Source organism: Myotis brandtii, unplaced genomic scaffold (assembly GCF_000412655.1).
Source record: "Myotis brandtii unplaced genomic scaffold, ASM41265v1 scaffold670, whole genome shotgun sequence".
Taxonomy (NCBI): Eukaryota; Metazoa; Chordata; class Mammalia; order Chiroptera; family Vespertilionidae; genus Myotis; species Myotis brandtii.
Window position 1 is genome coordinate 1400676 of NW_005370611.1, and position 27262 is coordinate 1427937.

Below are 27262 nucleotides of genomic sequence, written 5' to 3' on the forward strand. Positions count from 1 at the left end.
CATGCTGTTTTCAGACTCCCTCCTCCACTTGGCCAGGAACATAGAGATATACGGTCAGGAAGCCTCACCAATACTTCCCTATGGCCAGTTTTCTCATGAAATTACAGTAAAATACCCTCCAGGGGCAGGATTTTAACCACAAGTTCATTATAATCATTTCGTTTTAACAAATGAAAATTCCGTTTTAACACCAAACTTTCCAGAGGAAGGAGAGTGGTATCTGCTTTGATTCATCAGGGCAGAGACCAAGATCCAGTCCTCAAGCTGGAGTCTGAGTTCCCAGTGAGGTCCGGCCACAAATTCCCCTCCAGCCCTGGCTGCTCATCTTTTCCTACTGAGCTAAAGGATCAAGGTGGAAACACTTCATATAAAACCAGCCTCGTAACTTGAAAAACCAATTCAGTACTGACAGCCATGCAATGACTCCATCTTCTCATGCAAAGAGAACCTTTAAGCCATCCTTATACCTCCAAGCACAGAGGAAAACCCTTGTATGATTACCTTTCTCACAACTTTCAACTTTACTTCTGAATCCATTCACTTTTTCTTGTTCCTAGCAAATCAACATCCTATAATCAGCACATTTCCCACAATTTGCACACTTTTCAGAAATGTCTAGACAACATCTCCATCACCTGCTGTGGGAAGATGAGGTGCACAGGGATTTCTGTGCAAGGTGCCAAGTGCAGCCCCTCTAGGGACCATGTTTCTCCTACATAATTATGTTGTCAGAGATTCTTCCAGAACAGTATTTATTAACTTGGTTCCATGGATGAGTTTTAGGGCATCCCTATGCTTCCTGACATTGTACAGACAATTATGTATAAGCATAATACTTGACGGAGGTTTTAATAGTGGTTGTCAAACGTTAGTATGCATAGAGTAACCCAGTAAGGCTACTGAATTGTTTTCACCAGTCTCCGGAAAGATTGAGAATCACTGCTTGAGAAGGTGCCAGCTAGTGGATAATACCCAGAAATATCTTAGGGGTTGGTACCCAGGCAAACACAACAGTCACATCCTGCCCTTGAAGACTGTTGTTAAATTAAGAAGATTCATAATGACCACCAGACTTGCTACCTGAAATGTACCTTACTATTGCTATTATAAAAATATGACAAAAAAAACAAGGATGTTTGAAAAATAATTTACATTCTATTCCTTAGCTACATATAAAAGAAACTTACTGTCATACAGATTACTATAGACCCACAAACCTTAGACCAGATTTATATTAAACAGAAAAAATAACCACCTGAGCAAAAGGAAAATTTAATTAAGTATTGAAAATGCTTCCCTCTCACCTGCCCAGCATGGCTCAGTGGTTAAGTGTCGACCTATGAAACAGAGGTCATAGTTTGATTCCCAGTCAGGGCACATGCCCAGGTTGTGGGCTTGGTCCCCAGTGTGGGGCGTGGAGGAGGCAGCCGATCAGTGATTCTCATTGATGTTTCTATCCCTCTCTCCCTCTCCCTTCCTTTTTGAAATCAATAAAAATATTTTAGAAAAAAGAAAATGCTTTCCTCCCCACATATCTCTCTGTTCCTTTGGGCTCTCACGGTTCCGGGCCATCAGTGGCAAATGTAATGAGGCCTGAGAAAATCCCCCTTGTGGAGTTATTTGCAAGGCTGGTAAGAATGCCAAGGAAACCTGTTACATCTACAGAAACCCACCATCCACAGAGAGGTTTTCAGTTGCAGAGAAACTTTCAACAACGTTCACTGTTCTATTTGATAATACCCACGGCGAGTGAATTTCTACTTGAAAGAACTCTGAAATGAAATACATGCTAGGTCACCTTTGAGTTTCCCATTGGCTGCTAACGTCCTCTATGCATCACCAATGATAGTTACATCACTTTCAACATTGTTCGTTAATCTTGCATAACCAAATGGAATGGGAAAGGCCTAGCGGTTACATGTCTGTGACTTGCACTTTACATGATGGAATTCTGAACAGACTACCTCTCTGGGAATCTTCATACGAAAAGGCAAACTAATTTCCCATTACTCCACTGCTGAAATAAGTTAGAGGTGGGACTGTTTCTCCTCCGTGGTTTTTCCTCTAGTGATCAGGAAAGGGCTTTCTCAGCAGTCCCAACACAGATAGAAAGTAAGACATTCATGTCACCTGTAGTACTTTGAAAAGTCTTCACATCAGAATTAGATTTAAATCTTTATACTAACCTTTTGGGCTATGTTTATAGAGGCCACTTAAAGCCATGTTTTCAAAACCTGCAGGTGTAGCAACATCATGTTCAAAATGCCAAACCCTCATGCATGAATCAACATGTGCTATCCAGCTGACCTTTTTCCTGCTTTGAGAATAAAAGTGTCCACTTGAGAAATGCCCATGTTTCAGGGGCTACCCTCCTAGAGTCGGAAAATGCGAGTTCAACTCTCAACTCTGCCACTTACAAGGGACATCAAGTCAGTTAACTCCTCTGAGCCTCCGTTTCCTCAGCTGTTAAAGTAACTGTGTCAGACTCTTTTGTGAAGATGCAATGAGCATCTATATATATAAAAGCCTAAGCGACCATTCGCTATGATGCACAATGACCACCAGGGGGGCAGATGCTCCAACAGGTAGCTATGACGCTCACTGACCACCATCAGGAAAGCCCTTTCCTGATCACCAGAGGGCAGACGCTCAACGGCAGGAGCTGCCGTGACTTGGCAGCTGCGGTTCTCAGGTGAAGCACCTGGAACCAGAGAGGAGGGAGCCTGATTCCAGGGTGTGTCACCTGAGAACCGCCCTCTCGCAATCCAGGACCCCTTGGGGATGTTGGAGAGCCGGTTTTGGCCCAATCCCCGCAGGCTAGGCCAAGGGACCCCACACCGGGCCTCTAGTACTAAGAGCAACATAGACCATGACCTGCTCAATAAAGGTTTGGAGAATCTGAATAACAATTTCTTCACATAAATGATTAACTGCTCTAGGCCTCCCTCTGCATCCCTCAGGGAGAAGATGATGAAAAGGGAAGGTTGAGAAACACATATGTATTCAGCTCTTTGGGCCACAGTCATGCCAAATCTAAGGCAGACAGTGTAGCACAAAGTCACAGAAATAGACCATTAAAAAATTATTTTTTCTTCACTAGAGGATATTTTTCCCATTGATTTCTAGAGAGAGTGGAGGGGGGAGGGCGGAAGGGGTAGAGAGAGAGAGAAAGAAACATCAACATGAATGAGAGACACACACATCAGTTGGTTGCCTCTCACACCCGCCCCTACCAGGGCTGGGGAACCTGCAACCGAGGTACATGCCCTTAACCAGGAATCGAACCTGCAACTCTTCGGTCCACTGGCTGATGCTCTAACCACTTAGCAAAACTGGCCAGGGCTAGGATCATTTTTGACATTTCCAACTCTACACTGACTTTCTCATCCATCAACACAGTATCTTGTCCATGCTATTGCATCACCTTTGACCCCTGGGAAAAGGAGAGCCACAGGATCCTGCTCCTGGCTGTCTTACCGTCATAATGAGCTTCTCCACGCAGTCGGGTGCCACGCTGTGGAGGTGGGTGAGGTGCAGCTGGAGGTGGATCTTATTGTTGAGCATGTCCTGGCACAGGGGGCAGCGAAGCATGGGCTGCACTGAGTGCTGCGTCATGGCATGCACCCGGAGCCGGTTGACGTCTGCGTTGCTGTACTTGCAGTAGGGACACTGGTACATCTGTGGGAAACACACCCATCCCTCTGGCTGAGTCTTCAGTTCCCACCGGCAACCAAGTCAGCCCCAAGCCCGCCCACCCAAGAGTTCCTTTCCACCTGTGCCTGAAACACTACCCCCACCAGCAGAGCCCCTTCCCGCCTCACCTGCTCCGCTTTGGTCTCCTCCAATGTTTTTGGTCGCTTCGAAGAGAGAGGAGACTCCGAGCTACCTGGGAAGGAGATGCGCTTGGAGGTTACAGGAGAGTCTGTCAGCTCCTTTTCTGCTTGGCTGGACGATGCTGGAAGAAAAAGCAGAAGATGCAATACAGCAGCCAGACCAGGCCAGCTCCTGGAGGCTTTGTGTTGGGTGAAAATCAACATTCATTTATAGCACAGGATTTTCTTGAAACACCAAAATCCAAGCAGGATGAGCATCCAGACTGACTTATCAAGCACGTTGGAAAAGAAGCAAGTGTTTCTTCCCCCCGCCCCATGAATTTTCTGTTACTACTTTAACAGCTGAACACTAAGGAAAAATGGTAAAGAAATGGATGACAAGGCTGAGTTGGATAAAGCTCAATTCATTCAGTCTATTCTGACCTCCTCCAATCAAGACACAATCTGCTTGCTTGTGGGCACAGGGTGGGTGCAAGAATCTCACCAACTGCTTCACCAAAACCACTCATCAACTTGAGTACCAGACACTGTTTCACAAAGGTAATAAACTACATGCCCCAACTTTACTGTCCCAGCTCCTGGAATCACAGCACATCACGAAGGACACGATCAGTGTGACCTGAGGAACATTCACATGGACGTCTGCACACAAGTGCAGGGCAGGCAAAAGTAGGCTTACAGGTGTCTGTATGGGAAGTAATACATAATCTCTCTATATAAAAGCCTAAGTGACCAGCAGACCGGCTGGTAGCTATGACACGCACTGACCACCAGGGGGCAGGCTCTCAACGCAGGAGCTGAAATGACAGGCATGGAAACATGGAACAGACTAATGAATCTCAGAGGAAAGGGGGAAGGGGGAGGGAAGGAAGAGATTAACCAAAGATCTTATATGCATACTAGAGGCCCAGTGCATGGATTTGTGCACCAGTGGGGTCCCTCGGCCTGGCCTGTGCCCTCTCGAACTCCCGGCCGGACCCCTCAGGGGATGTTGGAGTGCTGGTTTTGGCTCGATCCCCGCAGGTCATGCTGAGGGACCCTACCGCCTCTAGTTAATTAATAATAATGCAAGAATAAGCTCTGTGTTACGCATACTCACAACTGTAAACCTACTTTTGCCCTGCCCTGTATGTGGGGTGCTGGGGGATGGGAAATCTAGTCTGAATTTAGCAACTTGCTTCCGGGGAAGAAGTAACTGAAGAGTGGAATGAGGCAAGGGGTGAATCTAACTTCCAATCTAGCCAGTGCTCCAGACACAAAAGTAATTCAGAGTGAGTGGTAAGAGGGGACGTTACCTATCAGTTTGTCCAGACCATGTCCTGTGAACCCCACTCCACCCAAAGACCACAACACTAACAAGGAGAGTCACATGAGGCTTCCGCAGCAAACAGCGGGAATGGAAGTGTTGATGGAACGAGTTCTCTGAAGTGTGGAAAGGGGTCGGGAAGACTGAATGAGAAGACAGGCGGCTCAGAGTTTAACCAGGAGAAAGCAGGGCTCCTCCAGTGTAGTCACAAGACACGGCTGGATCTGTCGTTATGAAACCTGGCCTGGAGCTGGGGTTGGCTCTCTCGCTAGTTTTGGATGTGGAACTCCATTTTTTAATAATTTTGCTAAAAGCAACAAGGAAAAAATATCCTGAAGATGGTAGTGAGAAAATGCATCCCCACTGCCCTCCGTTGGAAAATAATTTGACTCAGCACTGAAGTCACTGGTTTGGAAAGCCTAATTGATGGCCTCTGTCTCCCCCAGCCTAGGTACCCGGCACGTGGAAACACTGCTCAGCTTTGAGATTCTTTTTGGACATGGATACCAAGATGCTGTCATTACAGACATGTGCTTTAATAAACAATTTTATAAATCAATTTTATTCATTAAAATCGTAAGGCCACAAGATAATTTTGAAAAAAAAAACTTGCTAAATGCAGGAAATATTCCAGGAAGTTGATACTCTTCCCTGAATGCACATCTTGTGACCTTTAACCCCAGTATCTTGGTAACCTGGTCTACATAAGTTTGTAGGACATCTATTATTTAAAAAGTACAAGGACAAGCATATTACACACAGACCTTTCCTCCTCCCCACACACACATTCATAACAGTACTTTAATCTGTCTCGAATCGACTTCAAACCCATTTTGCTCTTAATGGGAGTTATTCATTTTCACTTGAAAGGTAATACATGACGGCTGGATATTTAATGTGATGGACTGGCTGCCGATTAACTAGGTGCTGTAACATTCTAGACAGGGTCCCCCATGGCCCACTTCCCATCTCCCGCCCCCCGCAGACCTGATTCTGCGGAACCTTGTCTCAGGGTTTAGACCTCACAGTGTGTGGGGCCCCTGCCTCAACACTCCCACAATCGGAATCGTTAATATTTCGGGGACTGAAGTTCCCTACCCCCAGAAGGTTCCTTATTCTCCATCATTTTCTCATTTTTGCTTATTGGTTATCCCTCTATATATTAGTTCTTCAAGTGCACGCTAAAGATGGGGCAGGAGGAGGCATTCGGTAAGTGGCACTTTAGATGCTTGTTAGTTAGTCATCTGCTCATCTTCCCTGTTTCTATCCCTGACCTGTAGGCATTGGGTCAGGGCCAGAGCACATAGTGAGGAAAGAGCCACTACCTACTTCTTTTCTAATAGAAGCAAACTGAGATACAGATACTCTTCCAAATACCCACCCGCCTTTTTGTTAGTCTGCCTGACCTGAAACAACACTTGCTTTTACGGGACCATGACACTACCTTATAAATGCCCTCAATCTGCCTGCACCCTCCCCCCCTTTAGAACGACTGTCAGTTGTGAGTTGCTTGGCAGTGTGAATGAATGGGCACCGAGGCTGACACCACCCAACTCATCTCGCTCGGAGCTGAAAGGCAAACCCAGTGTAACCCAGTGCAGCTTTCCCTTCCTCATAGGACCAAAGAGTCCATCCTCCTCTTTCAGTGCTGAGCGCGAGATGAATTGTGACGAGGTTGCAGAGGTGACAATTCTGGTTTCAAAATCCACTATTCTTTCCCCCGGCATGGAGAGGGGAACTTTCATTACCTTTTTTTCAAACTCTCACACTGCTCTGGAATTCTAAAGCTTCCTTTGTGAGCTCAAGCTAAGGAGTTCTTGTAAAGTGTTTTAAGAAATGAAACCGCTCACTCATTTCTCTTCCTCACCAGTAACAAAACAGCCCTGCCACAATATGAAATGCTGCATCTACTGGTATAAAAATTTCTACCCCAGACAACCTGAATTCATCTTAGATCAGATCTGTCTAGAAGTGGACATTAGCCACCTGCAGCTCACTAGTTCCTTCTTTAAAGAGAAAGCCATGCCATTCTTACAACAGATTCTATTAACACCCACTTACAATCCCACTGTGTTTCCCTGGGTGATGTGGGGACTGCTCCTAAGACCTAACTAGGCTGACAGGCCCCGTTATAGCTTGACCTCAGACATTAAAATATCAGTCCCCATCCAGACGTGGCACTGCCCAGCCAGCATGGCTCAGTGGTTGAGCGTCGACCTATGAAACAGTAGGTTATGGTTTGACTCCTGATCAGGGCACATGCTCGAGATGTAAGCTCCATCCCCAGTGTGGGACATACAGGAGGCAGCCGATCAATGATTCTCTCACATCATTGATGTTTCTACCTCTCTGTCCCTCTCTCCTCCTCTCTGAAAACAATAAAAATATATTTTTAAAAAATGATGTGGCACCTAAGTCTTTATATAGTTCTGCAGGCAGGCAAACTATTGTACAAGTTCTCCATGAGCGTGCTGGGTGAGGGTTTGCTCGAGGCCACGGGCAGTCTACGGTTTCCTCAAGCTGCTTCTCTCTGAGCAACTTCAAAAGGGCCAGTCTCTCAAAATCAATGTCTCCTTCAGTTCTGTCACCAGCGCACACTGTAGGCATAAGTAAATGAGGTGGTGTGGCTACCAAGAGAGAAAGCACTGTGGTTTTCTGCTCTGGAGACTTTTCTAAACTTTGACTTAAATTCTAGGAGAGATATCACAGTCTCAAAAACATTATTTAAAAAATCAATGACTGGTCACTTTAAGGCCACTATGACATCACATTAGCGAAATGGAAATAGATGCCCCTGAGGCAGCCATGGTTTAAACAGTACCTGGAAACTTGGGTTTCTACTGGCAACAAAAATGCAAACAACCTGAAGGATGATGACCTGTGCTGGTTTTCCCAATAATGACAAAATAAACCAGGAACAATGTAGATTTTTTAATGTGATTAAGTAAATAATGCTATATCCACTCTAGTGGGTAACAGAAGATATTAAAAGTGACAGCTATGAAGCAATATGGAAGTGTCCCTGAGAATGTTCATTGGGAAAAAAATAAGGTAAAATTTGCATTATTCCATGATATAGCTACATAAAAAATAAGAGAAGAAAATGTTGCATTTGGGTGATGGCATGATGGACTACTTTCTTATTTCCTAAGTTTGCCATGTAGTTCTATTCTAAAATATTATAATTAAATATTTCACCATTTTTGTTCAACTGTCCATGCAAAAGTTGATATTTGGATCCATACTGTGAAAAACACCAGGTGGTATTTTTTCACTTTGCTGGTTGAAGCAATTTTTCCATTTTGGCAGCTATGTCATACGAAAGTATGTTGTTAAATCCCAATGAACCTTCCACAGGCAACATGCTGGGTTCCTGGCACTTCAAAGGGGATAAAAATGTGGCCAGGACCCATGTGAGTGCATGCACCATAGATCACATAGTCAATAAAGCCAGGCAAACGGGGTATTTGTGACAATGGAATGCTGGGTCAAACCCCGGCTGAAACCTGATAGGATGTGAGCTGTGGGTTCCACCAGGCAAACTTTACAAGGAGTGAAAAAACACTTGCTCAGCTTGTTAGGAGTCATGGCTGCCTTACCCAACTGGCTGGTGAGGCACAAAAGGGACTGGCGTGTCCTTGTTATGGAGGGCAGAAAATTCAAAGTTGGCTTTTTAGGCCAAGAGCCACCAACCACTTTCCCTTAAACTGTGATGGGTTGGCCACTATACCTGACAAATACTGGGAGGCAGACCTGAGTCCTGGCTCTCCATTTTATTCTCTAGACTCCTCTATATTCTAGGCCAAAGAATTTCATTTCAAAGGGAAACACAGTAATCAATGCATGGCCTCCTCAGGGAAAGTCATGTATGCACAGAAACATCAAGTTCCAGATATCCTTTGTTTTTAACACATTTGTTTGGGAAGTATTTAACCTCTAAAATATTTATTTAAAAAAGCTACTCCTCCTCACATACTAATTAGAGGGAGTAGGGAAGGGAAGAGAGTCAATCCAAATTCATGCAGGTTTTGTTTGCAATTTTTAAGATAGGGCTTTATTGTGCTCTAAGCACCTAGCATAATTAAAACAAGCTTAGCAAGCCTGACTTACACTAAAGAATAGGTAAGAATAGTATAATTTAGAGGTCTTATAAAGTGCCAAGGATGGTAGAAACACAGCCACTGAAACTTCACCTGATAAAACCACTCTTCCTAGAATGACTTCTCATCCAATTCAAATCCTCACTAACAAATTGACATCCGAGTCACTGAAATTTTGGCAACAGAAAACTTCAGAGTTAGACGCACAATACCATAGCCAGCTAGTGACTTCATGCCAACACTCGCCTCGTCTGTGTAACTCTGAAGCCAGGTAAGGCGTGGGGCTGCTGCCTCATGAAAAAGAAACCTGAAGAAAAACTGAAACAAAGTAGAAATGGGACCTTAAGGTACCCAGTTTTTAGCTTTTTCTAATCATTAGCCAAGACATTGACTTGCCCTCCAAGAAAACCACAAGTACTCGTAGAATTCATTTCTATTTCATGAGCAGATCTCATTACACAACACACCACAGGCTGCTGGCATGGTGGGCGTTCTCCGCTGCAGGCCAGCCTCCCTTTGGCCAGAGACCTCCCTTGGGGAGACCCTGGGACGCAATGAGCTATCCAAGCTGCTGGGAAATGCCTTCTGCATTTCCTGTCTTCATGGTGAAGGGGTACTTGGAGCTGGTATTCACCAAAGTGCTGGCCCTCTGCCTTTTGGGGGCCCTGAGGTGAGCCCACTGAGGGCCCGGGATGCTGCCTGACATTTCATCCTTGTAGAGAGGCCAAGGGCAGCCGCCACCCCCACTTCTCAACCATCAGACTCTTAGCTAAAGTACCACTGACAGCCCCTCCATCTAAACTTCCATCTCCCAAACCAGCAACATAATGGAGGAGCCAATTAAATGATTATTAATTCATGCTACTTTCCGTAAGCCAGAGGTTCTCATCGCCTTGTGTTCCGTAAACCAGCTTGCCACCTGCCCCAGAAATTTGCAACAATCTTTGATCTATCACCATTGACCAAAGAGGAAAAAACTCATACAGCTCCATCCTCAGTGTTTGAGTTGGGACAACTACCCCAGCACATGAGACACAGAAGCCTCGCTAGATCTGAAAATGGTCCTTCAGCTCATAACAGGAAATGAAAGGTGCTGTGTGCGCCTTCCACAGCCGCCCCCCTCAGCTCCTCGGGGCCTCGGACTATCCTACACAGCAGAAATGCCTGCTTTTCCTAAGGCCGTCTGTGCTGTTGGACTTCGTGGTCTTCATACTGTCCTTGAAAGTGGAGCTGCTCTTGGCATTCGCGCGCAAGGCCCTCCCCAGAGGAGAGGCCAGGATTTCCTCTTTGCATCTCCTGCGGAGCTACTGCACTTGATAAGCGGCCAGCATGCTGGCTAAATTCTCTTCCTCCCCTAACACAGAGAACAAGCTGCTGCCAACTTGGCCTTTAAACATGCAGGGTCTCATTCTGCCTCCAACCAAGCACTTAGCGATGTTTCCGAGAGGACTCGGGGAACTTGTGGGAAGCAGAGAGAGGCACGCACTGCCTGCCCAGTGGGGTGACCTTCACGCCCTGACCGGAGTCTGTCTCCCTTCCCAGCGAGGCGTGGAGTCGATCTTCCCTCAGGCCAGTGGTGAAAGATTAAAGATGGCTGTCCCCCATGAACCTGCCCACTCTAAAACAAACACAGACACTGTTCAAAGAAATCCAGAAGGAATAACCTCCACGGGCCTGTCTGCAGTGTGATCCAGAGCAATGACAGACTGCCTGGCTTAGGGAAGTCTTGGTTTTTCCACGTGTCCAAGAGAATCTGTGAAAAGAGGGCACATCCCGCTGGGCTTCCCAGGTCTTGGTACCTGCAGGCCACACCAGCCTGTGCTTCAGCCCTGGGGAAGATGCAGGGAGCCACACCAGGCCCTGTGCCCACAGTCAGCAGGCTGGGCGTGGGGGATCGCGCCAGGCTGGGGGCCCACTGCGGCCCCAGTCAGCGGCCTCAGGTGGAGTGGCGGGCCCAGGCTGACTGGTGGCTCCAGCTGCCTGCTCTGCATCTTTGGGGAGAAAATAGTGCTAAGCCCTATATCAGAGGCATCAATCTGTTGCACTAATTCCTTGTTGAAATATGCATAAAGCTGCTTAACTACACTGATTTGAACTCCCAAAAGGCCATCCCACAATTCAATTTCAAGATACCTTGCTCCCTCTGTGTCAGGTTTCTGAATGAACCACCAGGCAAAACAGAGCCACCAGCCACCACCTCATTGAGACCAACATCGGCTGATGGTCTATTTAATAAGGTCTACATTGGGCTGCCACCATGAGCCCAGCTTGTGCCAGGAGCTTGGGACCAAAGGGGCAAGATCTGATGTCTCACTCTGAGGTATCAGCCTGCTTGCCTTTGGCCTCTTGTCAGCTCCCCCCAAGCAGCCTGTCTTCCCCTGGCAGAGCCTCGTGGGCTGTGCACAGATGCCACCGGCGGCTGTGGTCGTGTCCTGTGAGCATGGCGGACAGGGTCTGCAGGATCACACTGCCCTCAGGCTTAATTATAGGTTTGTGACGACCGTGGACTTGGAGAAAACCAGAGGTTTCTCCAAGAGGCACGTGAACTGACAGAAGAAAAAGTCCAGAGGTACAAGATGTAGGTCAAAACAAGGGGCAGTGTGGGCCATTCTGGGGCCAGGCCAAAGTTAATTACAGAAGCTCACCCAGTCCCCATCGAATCAAACACTAATTAGGTTCACTGGGGTCTCTGAGCCCTAACACAGGGCAGATTCCCAGAGACTGGAATGTAACAATACTCTTCAGTTTTTTCTCCATTCTGTAAACCTATCTTCCTAACTTACTAAGTATTAAGAGTGAAACTGAACTTGTGAACATAAACACATAAAATCTGGGTCCAGCTTGGTGACGAGACACAAAGAGAGCTCTGACTTTAACATTTCAGTGTCCCTAACAAATCAACTTCCCCATGATCCGCCAAGGACTTCTTGCTAGTCCAGGTTCGGCAGGAGTGAGACTATTCGGGCACAGGTGTACCTGCAGGGACTCCTCAAGAATGGACGAGTTCATGTGCTGTTCTCCCATGGTCACATTCTCTGCACACAGAGGCATCAGTCCCCTGGCTCAGTTACAACGCACAGGGGTTTGCAGTGCTGGCCGCAACCTCATCAGATCCCAGCTGTGTGACCTCGAGCATTTCACTTGACTACACTGAGCTCTCACTTTCCTCCTCTGTCAATGGGATATCAGTGTCTACTCACAGGGTTTCTGTGAGACTAGCTGGAGAGATCAGGCACACGAAGTCCACCACAGAGTCTAGCACGTGGGGAGAGCTCACACGCTGGTTGCTATGGTTTCACTCTTAGAAGTATTTATGGGAAGTAATATGGGTCCACATGTGGCCACATAATGATAGAGCGAGGGGAGAGGCCTGGTTTTAAAGAAAGCAGACACCTAGGTTTGCCTTTTCTGTATATCAACATGGAATAATCCTACTAGCCCATGGGTTTGAAGTCTAGAAAGCAAAAAGTAGAGTAACTTGGACTTGAAAGTGTTTACGGTTATTTTACCCACCGAAACAGTACGAAGCACTTTCTAGGTGCTGGAGAGAACAAAAATGAATGAATGCAGGGCTGGGGAGAGGTGAACAGGCAGAGCAGTGAAAATACACTGTGTGATGCTATAATGACATCATACATGTGTCCCAACCCACATGTGTACCCCCCAAGAGTGAGCTCTGAGGTAAACTATGGACTTAGGGGGATTAGGATGTGTCACTGTAGGGTCACCATTTATAAAAATGCACCATCTGGTGAGTGAAGGTGATAATGGGGGAGGCTGTGCATGTGTGGGGGAAGAAAGGGTAATGGGAAATCTCTACCTCCCTCAATTTCGTTGTAAACCTAAAACTGCTCTAAAAAAATTAAAGTCTTATTTTTTTAAAAAAGATTAATGCCACATAACCCCTATCATTAAGAGCTACAATTCTGTCTGACAACTAGAGAAACAGGACTTCCATGTTTTATCCAATCTTCCTACAATAAGAGAAAACGACTATGTTATATGTTCTTTCGCTTTATAATCTGGGGAATATATGGCTGGCCCAGAAGGTAAATTGCGATTTGATCACAAATCCGAAACCCAGGAGTTCCCATATCTGAGCCTTGGTTCTCCAGCCTCAAGAGAAAGGTCCTGTTGGACCAGGAAGAATGTGCAGGTCTCACACAGGTGCGCTGATATTCCGTGAGAAAGGCACCATGGTATTTTTTAAAAATCATGACCATGATTCTAATAATAGAGGTGCCTCCCCCATCAGCACCAAAGCTCAAACTGAAAGTGAGAGAGATTAACATGGCCCCTTTTCAAGAACAATATGCAAATCTATAAGGTATTTTCTATAGTGATGAAAAATTATTTGCTCCCTAATCTACATTTTCACAGCCTTTTATTTATACCATGATGATAATTCTCATGACACTGTAGCATAGCTATGTAATTACATACGATGCCCCTTCTAGAAAGTGCGTTCCTTACTTTTTTGTACATCCTGTATCTGCCTTAGATATCTGCACAAAAACATTTGCACAGTAGATGTAGTCCCTTATCTCTCATGACTTAGCACATAAATCCTCCAAGCCAGGACCTCTGAATTACTGGAATTCAGGCGAGTCCAGATATGTACCACACCCTAGATCTATTTTTGCTTCCCAACATAAAAATAGTTCAAATGGTTTGTTTTCAATTGTGAGAGAATTCTGCCTACAGTGACTTTAAGCATCCAAGTTATACTGAAAGTGGCCTGGAAAATAAAAAAGAGGGCGGGGAGGGGACAAGTGGACTCTGGAAAAGCTGACATAGCCGCACAATTCCAGTCTGTGTGCAAAAATGTAAAACCAAAAACAGTTTCCGTTGGCAAGAGCGTGAACCGCCAAGGGGCCATGCAAGGCAGGCTCCCAGCATTCCCTCGCACGCACCCTACTGCAGAGGCACATTTACTTCTGGGTGAGGTGGAGAAACGGGACCAAGTGTCCCAAGGATGCAGTTAGGCCAGAGGATTTCTGTAGAGGCTGATGGTGGTAAACGGCGTGGTTTCCAGCAAACATCGGGCTGGGATATGGGAGCCACTCAAAGGCACCGACATGAGTCTTCAAGGATGTCTTCATTGACATCCTCATCACACTCAGCTCTGAAAACAGCCTGATGGGTCCCAGTAATGCAGGCCAGGTGACAGAATGTGGAGCTCTGAGGTCCACCAAGAAGGGCGGCGTGGAACTATCTGGCCTCCATGGAAAGAGCCCCAGGGGCCTGTCTGGACTCTCCCCAGCCTCCTGAGCCACATCCTCTCAACCAACCAGGTAGGGGAATCCTTCCAAGTTACCAACACCCCGACTTTACACATTAATATTCTCTAAGATTCCACACTACTGTTCACCGTCTCTCCTCTAATTATACTTCTAAGGAACTCCAGAACTGCAAGAAACCATTTAGCCCAACCTACATTTTCCAGATGGAAACTGAGGCCAGAGATCTAAGGTCATGCAGCAAATCTTCATGGTAGAGTCAGAGCCCGAGCCCTGGGCTTTTGACTGGTAGCCCAGCAGTTTTGCTAACACATAACACTTCCTCTCAGTACATACCTTCTTTTGTCCTTATGGATTCAATTTCTTAAGTATATTTTTTAGTCCCTTTCCATTCTCTGTCACAGATTACCTTTCAGGCACTGTTCCCCGTACAGTGGCATCCCTTTTACACAAAGCTGCGAACAACAGGGAGAATAGGGGCAGGGCTGGGAACAGATTTGCATCAGGATGTGCCTGACCTGCTTTTTTTCAACTTCAGTAATTAGAAAGGCATTGGGTCTGCAGGAATTACTCAGATACAGTGAGAGCGGTACACTATACATTTATGTTAAACATGTCAAATCCAATTGAAATCATGCCTGCCAGCACCATCTTCCATAAACACACTTCTCCCAACAGTCGCCCAGACCTTGCCAGCCCATTAATACCTCCTTTAATAGCAACCTTCCACAGATTCCAATCAGGGACGCTCCGCTGCACTAATTGCTCTGTGTTAGGTGAGCATCATGGGTTTAAAAAACGCTTCGAGGCATTCTCCTAGAAAAACAGCACTCCAACCACAATTCTAACTCAAAATGCTACAAAAATATAAGCAGGGGCATCATTTAGGGGTTTCTGAAGCATTATCACGGTGTTAGTGTAAGTTGGGCTGTTCCCCCCATTTTGTTTGTTTTTAAAGCGCCAACACCCCTACTCATCTTGTCTCAAATTAGCTTAACTAGACCCGGCTTAGTGCTCTGTTGCCGGAAATCATAGCGGCTCAGGATTTAAATAACCATCTTGCTGTGATTCTTTGCCAAGAGTTCAATTTTTCCCCTAATTATTGGTGATAAAGCATCACATTAATTGTATATCACTTAATTTATAGCAATTAATGATTGACTGAACAGTCACTGCATTAATTATTGTTCAGTGGCTGACACTGGGGGCTCTTCAATCTAGAAGACACACTTTCAAATCCACATGCTAAAGAGAACAAGGGACCACTCTCACATTTCACAACAAAACCACAGAGTTGGACGGTGGAAACGACTGTGCATTAGGGGAGAGGCTTTGTTTCACGGGACCTCCCTGCGCCCACCCTCTGCCGGCCCACAAGCCCCGAGGAGATGTGACCCTGAGTGTTCACAAGGGCGTTCCATGTGCCAGCACTCACCACCATGGAAGCCAGGCCGGGGCTGGTGGGTGCCTCTCGTCCACATTTTACAGGTGAGGCACCCAAGGCTCCAGGAGGCCAAGCCCCTTGACCAAGGTTGTTCTCTTCATGGCTCCAAATCTAGAGAGTTCCACCCCTTGGCCTATGTGTTCTCAGAATGAGCACAGCTCTGATTTATACGAGGCTCACTCAACTGGAATGCATAGGGGCTGTGGGGTTCCTGCTGCCTCTATACAACTGAGGAGAGAGCTGCTCCTTCCTCATGCTTCGGAGGAAGTGAAGACTAGATCAGATGATCAGCTGTGCCATTCTCGGAGGTGCTGCGCACACCGGGGAGGGTGTGGGCTGCACCCAAGGCAGAGTAAGTGGCAGAGCCAGTGTGCAGATCTGGGCCTGTCCGCATGCCCTTGGGCCACTTGTTTGAGCTCTAGGTCTCAGTTTACTCATCTGCAAAATGGCAGGTAGAGGGGGCTGGTTACTTACCCTATCTGTTTCATGGAGTGGGGGGTGAGAATCAATGACATAATGTATAGAATCTATATCAAGTAATGCTTCCCAACTCTTTTTCACATCATGGCACACACAGAAAAGGGTGGCAAATTGGTAAAACAGATAAAGTTGCAAGTGACGCAGCCCCAGCAGCCCCCCTGCCCGACCCGGCCAACCAAGGGCTGTGGGGACAGCACACCTGTGTCCTTGTGAGCCATTCAGGGCAGGCCTGGGGGGAACGACAGGTGTGAACACTCCAGCGGTGCCTGGCAGGGTTAGAGCTAATGTAGCCTCATGATAACCCGAAAGTCACACCTGCCTGCACTCTTTCGGGCTTGTCATCTATAGCTGGACTCGCCACCAGCCAAACATGGCTATTTACATTTAATTTCATTAAATTTAAATAAAACTTTAAAATGCAGTTTCTCATGGATACTAGCTACCTTCCAAGTGCTCAGCAGCCATCCGTGGCTAGTAGCTACTGTACTGTCCAGTGTAGACGCAGGGCATTCCTGCCAGCACAGAAAGTTCCATGGGCAGCACTGGTCTCAGTAAGAGCGTTTTCATGGCGGTGGGTGGTCCCAAAATCCCCCTGGAGTGTTCCAGTCCTGGTGGCGAGGCCTCTAACCTCACAGAATGTGGATCAGTGGAACTCTACCCAGTGTCCGGCATGTGGGGAGAGAGAGACCCAGCCACTGACCGTGGGGGACTGACGCTGCCGCGATTCAAACCACTACCTTGCTTGTCTTCCTGCCACTCAAGGAAAAAGACCTGCCTGCTAAATACAAGGAGCCCAGAGAGGGCCACTAAGAGACACCAAAAAGGAAACGAGGAGTCCCATTGCAATGTGAAACTAGCCAACTAAAAAATGTTAGTAAAGATTACCGATTCCTGCACAAACCCCCCAAACTACATAATCAGTAGCTGAGAAAATGCCAATTAGCCAGGCCCATTTGAAATATTATTAATCTGCATCATGAGCAGCCACTAATCAGCAGTACAAATTGTGAAATCACTATTTATTTATTTGCCAGGAGGAAGCACTCCCCATCACAGTTAATCAGATAGGAACAGCTCAATTTAGGGAGTAAATGGAACAAACGCAGACATTTTTCATAAAATGCTGAAGATCCCAAAGCAAGCTCAGAAGAGGTGGCTGGCCCCCACATCGATCCCAAGATCAACTCGACCAAGTCCTTTAATAAAGCCTGTCATTACACACTCAGACAATAGAGACAAAATTATGCTCCAGGTCAAAAGAGGATCATTTGCGGGGGGAGTTGGGACAAAATTCTCCCTTCTCTCTTTACTGCTGTGCAACTGACAAGGTGCACCTCTGAGTTACTCATTCATTCTGTTTGCCTGGATCGTCTCCATCTTTTGGAGATAAAGGTTGGCCTGTTGAATGAACGAACAAGAAAATGGAGTCTTATTAAAGACGTTCATTTTTACGGTGCTCGTTTAGAGTCTTTTAGGAGGCTCTGGGCTCCCTAGCGTGTCCATAACACTGTGAAGGCACACTTCCACTGGATCACAAACACCCTGAATGTGGTTCAAATGAACCACCCTCAATCAAGCTTGCCCTGAATTGGTGTAAGCAGGGGGGGAATGTCCAGCCTGTGGGTCGTATAAGGCCTGTGAAATCATTTGGTCTCACCCTGCCAAGGCATTAGGGAAGAGTTAATTAAATGTTTGATCAATTATAGCAGGCTAATTTTAAGTTTATAATTTTGTATGGCCCTTGAATGATGTTATAAATATCCAAATGGCCCTTGGCAGAAAAAAGGTTTCCCACCCCTGGATTAGAGCAACATAGAACTCAGCAAAGGGTCTGGCACACAGTAGGTGCTTTGTAAGTGGCAATTACTTCTTGTTGTTTTCTTAGTGTCCTTAGCATACAGAATGCAGGAAACTATTCACCAAAGATCATTTGCATGATCTCACTACATCCTCATATACTGTTCCCAGCTTCTCAACATCCCCAGAAGCCACAGGCTGCCTAGCGCCTTTCATGTTCCTATGGGAGGCCTGGAAGAGAAACTGTGACTAGTTCTCCCAATCTTATTTAATTAAACTTAAAAACAACACCAAAAACCTTCCTATTATAGAGCTTACTATATGTGAGGCACTGCTCTGAGACTCCCATATTCAAATAATCTACACAGCTATCCTGTGGAATTGGGTCCCGTTTTTAATCACCATCTCATATGAGGAAACTGAGGCCTGGGAAGGGTAAGGTACCTGGAGCAAAGCCACAGAGCGAGTAAGTGACAGAGCCAGGATCTGAAACCAGGCACCCAAATCATGAAAACAAAGGACAGATCGTCTGAAAGGTTACTCAGTCTTCAAACTGAGTTTGTGAAATCCTCTTCCCCGGGCAGATAGGTTTATCTGCTATCTGTTTGCAAAGTCTGTCTAGATCAGTGGTTCTCAACCTTCTGGCCCTTTAAATACAGTTCCTCATGTTGTGACCCAACCATAAAATTATTTTCTTTGCTGCTTCATAACTGTAATGTTGCTACTGTTATGAATCGTAATGTAAATATCTGATATGCAGGATGGTCTTAGGCGACCCGTGTGAAAGGGTCGTTCGACCGCCAAAGGGGTCGCTACCCACAGGTTGAGAACTGCTGGTCTAGATCATGCTTTAATAGTACAGCAAAAACTGGGGTCTTGGTCCATGCGAAGCCACACAGGATTATCCTTCCCTGCCACTCAGGGCCTCTGAGCACAGACGTCCATACCCTACTTCCTGTCCTTACAAACCTCCCCAAGGTGCTGATGCTTGGCCCTCAGCGCTATCTTGAGCTCAGGCCCTGGACACCCCAGAGCCCAGTTCCAAGGGGACAACAAGCAGCGTGGACGTAAAGTCCGCCTAGTGCGCCATCCACGCTCTCAGCATCCCTCCCTGTCTTTGGAAGCTGTTATCTCCCTCTCGAGTTTCTCTCTTCCAGGCGGAATAGCCCTGATTTCTTCAGCCTCTTCCCAGAGGCAGTATTTCTCAGCCTTCAGTCATTTTCATTGCTGTCCTCTGGCCTCTCTCCAAGATTCTGTATCTTGTTTAAAGAGTGGAGGCCAACACTGAACATGATTTAAGAACAGTCATGCCTGGAAAAGTAACAAAGGCCCAACCAATACAGACTCCAGAAGGTAAATATTTTCTAAAAAAAAAAAAATCCTGAATATTACAATATTAATAATGGGGGACAGTAAGACTTAGCACAATAATTTCTGCTGCTTGTCATATCATTTCCTCTAATTATTGTGGTGGTTTCTGGGAGACTTATCTGTCCCGATAAGTCTTCTCAGAAATGATTTTGCTCCTCAGAAACCCTAAGCTTTTCTTCTTAGTCTCTGCTCTTAGTACAGGAATCCGGTCACCATGAGAGATGGCCAGTTCCCTTTTCTCAACGCCAGCTTTTCCAGAAATAGCACTTCCTTTCCTGACTTCTTCCATTTCTTCTGCTCTTGGTAAGACGGCCTCTTGCCTGGCTGCACTGCCTGTCTCCCCTCTGGGTGCATTTCCAAGTGTGGGTGCTCACGCTGGGGAACGGGGTAGGGCACACGAATCCTACCCAGGCCCCCAAATGCAGGGCGAAGCCCACCCTTCACCACAGACTCCTTACGAAACTGGGGTGACCCTGATCAGGTTCCACATGGCAAATCCCTCTGCTGGGCATGGAGCAGGTGGGATAGGGGCCTTGATCTTAACCAGAGAAAGAACCACATCCAGGGCCAACAACAGGGAGGGGCTGCTGAAAAATGTGACCTCACAAACACGGAAGCCCCCAACACAGCCAGGCCCCTGGATGCTAGTAAACGAGATTGTCTGGGGCCCAATTATAAAACCTTTACAAGTTCCTTAATAGAACAGAATAGAAGGAGAAGGAAGGTGACCACTCAAAAAAGCAAAACCAGAATTCTCCAACGTGCGCAGAGCCAAGGTTTCCGGGGGGGATTGAAGGATGCATCTGCTCCCTGCCAGGCAGCCTCCCCCGTCCCGGGAGGAGCACACGGCTCCAGGGCAGCCGCACACACTACCTGTCCACTTGCTCTGGTCCTTCTCGCCTCCACTTTCCGGGTCTTTGGCAACCTCCTCTGGGTCAGCAGCTGCTTCGCTGGGCCCTTCAACATCTTCAATGGCTTCTTCTGAAACAGAAGGGAAAAAAAATGTCAATGATTAAAACTCGACAGAAGATGAAGGACTCCTGGCTCCTACTCCAAAGAATTACCAACCACAAGACACAGACACGATGACGTGCCTCCTCTCCTCCCCGTGGGCCGAGGCCGGCTGCACTGGCTACGCTGAGGCCTGGGCAAGCAGTGGGGCTGTCCTTCCCGCCACCTGGCATGCGAGTGGGACTCGCCCTGGACATGTGGACAGGTTTTTCCAGATGGGTTCTGAATGCCTCGTTTGAGTGTTTCTTATTGAAAAGCCAATCCTGTTGAAATAACTCCATCCAAATTCCTGAAGTTGCATGCAAGTCTTTTACACTTGAAAATGCAAAATTTTACACTTGAAGGTGCAAAAGAGGAGCTTCTTGCCTGGCTCCAACCCCAGTGCGTCCTGGCACTGAATGCGACTCGACTCAATCATTGGCCCCTCATAGGCCTCAAGGTGCCTGTGCACGTGCCAGATCGTGGCAGGAGGTTGTTTTTCTTTAATAGTCATTCATACTCTGAAGAGTCATAAAATATCGGTCATATGATTTCATCAATGTGAAGAGTTCTAGGAAATGACATCTGTGGGCACATCAGGTGTCAGTGGCAAGGAGGAGGAAAAACTAATAGAATCATACACTTTCCTTTTGAAGTTATTCTATTCGTTACCCACCGCTGGTTTAAAACTAACCAAGGGAATTTTCTCCAGCTCAACATATAATGCTTTAGTGAAGGTAGAGGAATGGTCATTTCCAACAGCAGGTTAGTCATAAAGTAAAATGCCACTTGCCCATGTGGGGAAGAGGATAAGACACTCCAGGTGCTGGGGGAGGTGGGGGGAGACATGTCCCTCTCATTCTCCTGGCCCTTTGGATTGTTATCCAACATACTCACTGGGAATGGGCTAGTGAACAAATGAGGCTGGCAAACCACGGCGGGTAATGCTGACATGTAGGGCACTCTGAAGAGCACAACTGCCTGGGTACCGGCCCGTAAGCTCCTGGCTGCCCATGTCCATCCCCTGAGGTCATCTTAATTATCTTCAGGCAGGATGTTCAATGCATATTTTTAGGCATTTGATAAAATTGTTCGGCACTATAATGGTAAAATCCATCTTTGAATGGTGATGCTAGCATTTAGCCCATTGATATTACTAAGCTGGGTCTACCCAACACAGCTAGGTCTCTTAAAATCTACTCATTTGCCCTTACATCTGGTGATAGAAAATATCTGTGGTACTGGTACATTTGATTAATTAGATTATGCAAAGAGATGGCTCGATGGCCTCTGCTCTCCAGACACACACACACACACAGACACACAGAGAGACACACACACGTACACTATCACCTTAGATGGGGACAGTCTGACACCACCAAAGTGGAGAGCGCCTGACATGGTGTGAACTGTGTTTGAAGGTGCTGCTTTGCGGAAGAGAAAAGGAATCTGCCCACAGGGGGGCCGTGTCCAAGGCCAGCGTCTCTCTCCTGGGCCACTGAGCGGAGTTAAGAACTCATGTTTGGAAAGGCCCAAAGAACTGGGGTCAGTGCCAGAGTGACCGTATCTATTCAGAAGACAGACTGAAGAACAAGCACATCACTGATGCAGTGAGCAGGGAACCACACGGTGCTCTGTGACTATTCCTGGAGTCCCTGCTCTCTGAGCTACTTGGGCTTTTGTTTTCTTCCCTCCCCGCCCTACTCCAAGCAGAAACGCGAAGGCAGCTGAGTCTCAATGAGGCTAATCCAGGTGCTGATTTGCTTCTCTTTCTTCCCCCTCCCTTTTAAGATTTAAAAATCAAGTCTTCTTTTCGAGTTCCTAGATTTAATATCATTTGTGTGTCATTCACTAAAAGACTATTATATGCTTGGTGGAAGAAGAAATGCCTAAGGGACTCCTGGACAAGCCATCTGCCTTTACAAGGGAGCAGTGTCCTCAGCTCCAGCCAAAAAACCAGGTCCCAGTCAGCCAGGCAGGAGCTCCTTGCAGTTCCACCTGTGCCCTACAGGTGTCGCCCTCTGCATGGCCAGGCCTAGAAGGGCAGCTAGCTGCAGGAGGCAGACACTGTCTGGGCCGCCTAACCTGAGCATGTGGAAGTAATATACGAGTGAACTGTCTGGTCCTGGGGAAATAAAATAGGACATTCATAAGCAGTTACACCATCTGTCTTTATACCATCATCATCAACAGCAAGAGGAAAAATAGCTCTTTAAAATGGATGAAAGCCCAGGCTGTCAGTAACCAGAAAACTGTGAGCTCTGAATACCAATAAAGGTAGAGAAATGATTAAAAAACAGTGATGCAAACTATGAATTCGTCTGGACAGCTTGGGCTCACAATGCTTTGCAGGCAGGGTATGTTTTATTGCCCTCAAAAGCCTAAGGCAACCTCACTCACTAAGACCCAGGCCTCAGGCACCCTGGGAGGGGCCTGGTCTCCCTGCTCTGGAAACATGTGGGAACCAGGAATGTGATGGCATCTGGCTCTGACACAGAGAGCTGTGGCCACACTCAGAGCTCCCAGGCTGCTTATCTGGCCTGTTCCTTTCAGGAATGCGTATCTGATACCCATGCTGGCACAGCCAAGCCTAGAGGAGGTTTCTCCCCACAGATCAAGATTGCATTTTCCCCCCATGAAGTCAGTGGCAAATGGCCAGGGTCATGACAGAAGTCAATACTGTTTCTATAATATCAGCTACTGACAGATGGTGGGAACAAGTAAAGACCTGATGGACCGACAATCTGGTTTTATCTGGAAAATCCTGTCTTTCCTTCAGAAGACAAAGTTGTTTCTTCACCAACCCATACGACAGTCACCAAGCCATTTTTACACTGAAATAGACAAGTCAAAATCATCTTTTCCCCAAAGAGTTTAATAATATTCAGAACCCAACCAGAATGCAGCAGGAATGCTCTCCGAGGGCTCAGCCAGGCCCGGGGTGAGAAGGTCATCTCGGCTCCCTCTGCCCGGCCTGCTCTTGGCAGGAGGCAGCAGGCCAGTGCATTCCAGACAGAGGAGGTTCCTTTAAGACCCCCGCAGAAGCTGCTTGGATGGCTACACCCCACAGTAGCCCTCAAACTAGCCCCCTCCACCCCCCTGCTTGGATGTATTTTTATGCTGAAGGGCTGGGGAAATAGAAACAAATCTTGAATAACTGTGAGGTCTTCCTGGTGTCCCTTCAAGTTACATGCAAAACTGGCTGAAGGCCTTTAAAAAAATCTATCTCCATCACCACCTCCTTTTTACAACTGCTTCTCCCAGACAGCACTCGAGCCAAACCCAACCTGCTCACGTCACTCATGTCTCCCGGTTAAGGCAGAGCCCTCAGGTGTACGAATCTCAGCAGGTAAAATACATTCTAAAAGGGGAGGGTTGCTAGGGCAGCAAAGGTGTTGGGGTGATGATACCACAGGTCCAGAAAATTTCCCTTCACTCAAGGTTTTGCTGACCACAAATGCGAACCGTTCCCTTAACAACCCTGGCATGCTGTTGAAGATGAGCGCGTGATTTCCGATCGGTGGTGAATTCTCTCTGCTCCCACAGGAGGTGGGTGTGCCGACTGGCGACCCCATGGAGATGTGCAAGCATTTCTTGAACAACCTGGAAAGCGGTTTTGGGAAGGAGCACCAGGCAGAAGCAAAAATAGAGGTAGCATCATCAGGAAGCCAGAAAGCCAGCACGCACCCCACTGCGCACACTCCCTGAATGTGTTACCCAAGAAAACTCGCCAGTTGCTAAGAAAATGATACCATTCATCCAATAGCTGGGGCCGAGTGCCATGTCCTCTGGGTGTATTTACAAATCGCTTACAGACTTGAAGGAGGGGGAGTCAATCAATGACTAAGACTAGTCCCTCTGTTCCGAACTCTTAACAGGATAATGTAGATTAATTCAAACCTTCCCCCAAACCTGACAAAGCCCCTTAATGCCTCGATGTGAAAGAAATTTGGAAATTCTTCTATCAGGGTGTCTGTACCCAAAGCTCTCAGGCGATCGCGTTTCTTAAATAATACACCAGTCTGGATCCCTGAAGAATGAAATTGTTCTTTCCTTTTTCTTTGGGGGGGAGCGAGGTTGGGGGTGGGGTTGAAATAAAGTGCGTTTGCCTGTCGGCAGGCTCAAGAGCTGAGAAACATTAGCTGTCATGAACCACAATCAAATCAGGTTTGAAATATTTAGCAGTGGCTTGGAAAATGCGTGGCGCAGCTCTGACAGGCAAGATGTGCACAGACACCCACTTTCCATTATAATGGAAATATCAGGCCTGTTCTGAATATGTATAACCCAGAAAAATGTATTGATTTTTCATTCGGCATTAAAAAAAATGAAATAGCCTGCAGCTGTCAAAAGCCTTTTGTTAAAAGCTCATCTTTCCTGGAATGAGGTTTACCAGAAACAAGTTTTAATTGTATATAGGTCCTCTTCTTTGAAAAACAAAATAACCAACCGGCTTACTTTTAAGATAGGGTTAAAGCTTTTCCTTTCTCCATTTCCAACCTAATTAACCAAGGACAACCACCCAAGCAGGCGGGAAAGGCTGGGCACATTGTGACCAGCAGGAGCGACACGGAGGGTAGCGGCCACTCTGCTCGGGGTCTCTGCAGTGGGCAGCAGGATGAACTCCGAGACTGTGTCTTGCCCCCTTGTTTCTGTAACTCCTGTGCAGGCGCTGTGCTCTGTGGCTACAGCCTCCGGGAAGGGCACCCCTTGGCCAATCGGTTGTCCTGAGGCATTGACTGGCACAACTGGAAAACCGGGCCAAAACTCCAGCATGCCCAACCCTCACGGACTTTGTTACCCTTAGGAGACCTCTGATGGTTGTAATATGCTACAGAATCCACATGCTCTATTTTGTAAATACAGGTCAAATCAAACCCACGATATAAAAGCAGCCCTGCTGCTCCCACTCCTCGGCCCTAGTCTTGTCTGCGCTCTCCGGCCCGGGAGGAAGGGGTGAAGGGTGGCGATGCTGTGGCTGTACCCACAGGTGCTCTCCCTCTGCCTTGGGCTACGTCCCAACTGCACAGTGACGGCCAGGCGAGGGTGCAAAGATCTCCTCTGTACTTTCACAAATGTTCACTCCATGGTTTTTTCAACTGGCAGCCGGGAGGGGGGGGCAGGGGGGTGTCTTTCCAGCCGATAGTGTGGCCGGCAGCTGCCTGAGAGGTGGCTTGGAGCAATTCAGTTTTCTGGATGGACAACATCCAGCCCCAGAAATTCTCACTTAAAAAAATCAAGGCGGTTTTGCTTACCTCAGATGTAAATTATTCTCTTAACACACCTTACACTTAGCATGCTAAAAGGTGCCTACATGTTTTCGTGCATGTATGTGGCATTAGGAACTTACAGATCTATCTGGAACTTCTCTGTGGGTAATCATCTGAATGTTATTTTTAGTTGCTGGCAAACTCTGTTTTCTACATCTTAATAAGGTATAGATTAATGACAAATCCCAAGACAAAGAGCCCAGATCCAAATCCACACTGGTGAGTGGACATTTTGAGATACAACTTATTATAGTCTAGGCAGGAAGCCTTAAAGGGGTGAAGGATGAGGGTAGGGGTCGGGGGAGGGGGAGCAGGCAGGGCTCCAAGCCTGGCGCACTCATTTATTCCCACCTTCCCCAGCGCGGGCCTTGGAAGTGCCTTGCACCAGCAGAGCCCAAGGCATTCCAGGAAAAGCACGCCCTCCTGTGGATGCCGGCACACTGGCCTCCTGCACCCCGCTTGCCCAGGCCTCGCTCTAATCCCTCTCCAGTGGGACCCCTGGCTCTGGGTCTAAGGGACAGAGACCAGGGCAGGGCAGAGGGGGTCTCTCTTCCAGGTCCCCCTTGTCTTGGGCATTTTCCATTTTCTCGGCCATCTGCGCGCACTGCCAGGCTGGCCGTCCTGTAGGACCCTCTCTACCAGCTGGCGTGAGGTCAGGCTCTGCTGGGGGCTCTGCAGGGAATGTTCCCATCCGGGCAGTCTTCTGTAAAAATTAATAAATGTGGCCAAACTGCTCCCCACTTGTTTTAAGACGGCATTTATAAAAAATGGCTGTCAGTCCTCTGAGAGGTCAGAGGTCGAGAGCAGGAGAGGAAGAGGAGGACAGTAGGAGATCAGACACTCCCTTCCTCCAATGGTGAGTTTTTTTCACGTGGATTCTTTAAGTGATCGCTTACCACAAGAATTCCTTTCACCACTAGGTGTTCCTTTACCAACTACACCTGGGCAGCGGCGCCTGGAGCCTCTGGACACGGCCTGAAGGGCGGTGGGGGCCTGCCAGCTTCCCACGGGGCTGCCAAGCAAGGCTGCAGGAAAGCCCGACACTGAAGGAACTGGCCTCCTGGCTGCCCCCACCCCCACCTTCTTCCCGTCCCCCACCCCTGGCCTTGGCACCAGGCTAAAAGAATCAACATTCTGAAGGCAACTCCGGGTATTATTAAAATGACTAATTGGAGAATAGAGACCATTTATGCTTTTGTATATTTGAAGATCTTGCCACTGTTTATAGAAACAAGAAAAATGGGGACTGTGTGGCAAGGGGAGCCTGGGAAGGCTGCAGCCGCGCGCCCAGCCCCTGCTGCAAAGCCCGGAGGCTGGACAGGAACACACTCCCGGGAGAGCCCCTCCATTTGCTTTTGGCGGGACTTCACCTCTAACTTGAGCACTGACAGCAGAGAGTGTTTTCTGGCTCCACAGCGGCGGCCTGTGTAG

The 27262-nt window shown here is 47.3% G+C and overlaps 1 protein-coding gene across 4 annotated transcripts in view; it reads right to left on the reverse strand.

Annotated features, from left to right (window-relative positions):
- The window catches only part of ZFHX3 (zinc finger homeobox 3), a 155303-nt gene that overhangs the window by 24095 nt on the left and 103946 nt on the right, over nucleotides 1–27262 (reverse strand). For 3 of the 4 annotated variants that reach the window (XR_001359633.1, XR_001359634.1, XM_005881190.2), the window contains exons 4-6: nucleotides 20445–20552; nucleotides 3822–3955; nucleotides 3478–3678 (exon numbers count right to left, since the gene is read on the reverse strand). Coding sequence is in view for 2 of the 4 variants with exons in the window: in XM_005881190.2 (XP_005881252.1) it covers nucleotides 3478–3678; nucleotides 3822–3955; nucleotides 20445–20552 (443 nt within the window). In the remaining 2 variants the exon portion in view is untranslated. The remainder of the gene's footprint in view (nucleotides 1–3477; nucleotides 3679–3821; nucleotides 3956–20444; nucleotides 20553–27262) is intronic. The other variant, XM_014529165.1, reaches the window with a different exon arrangement.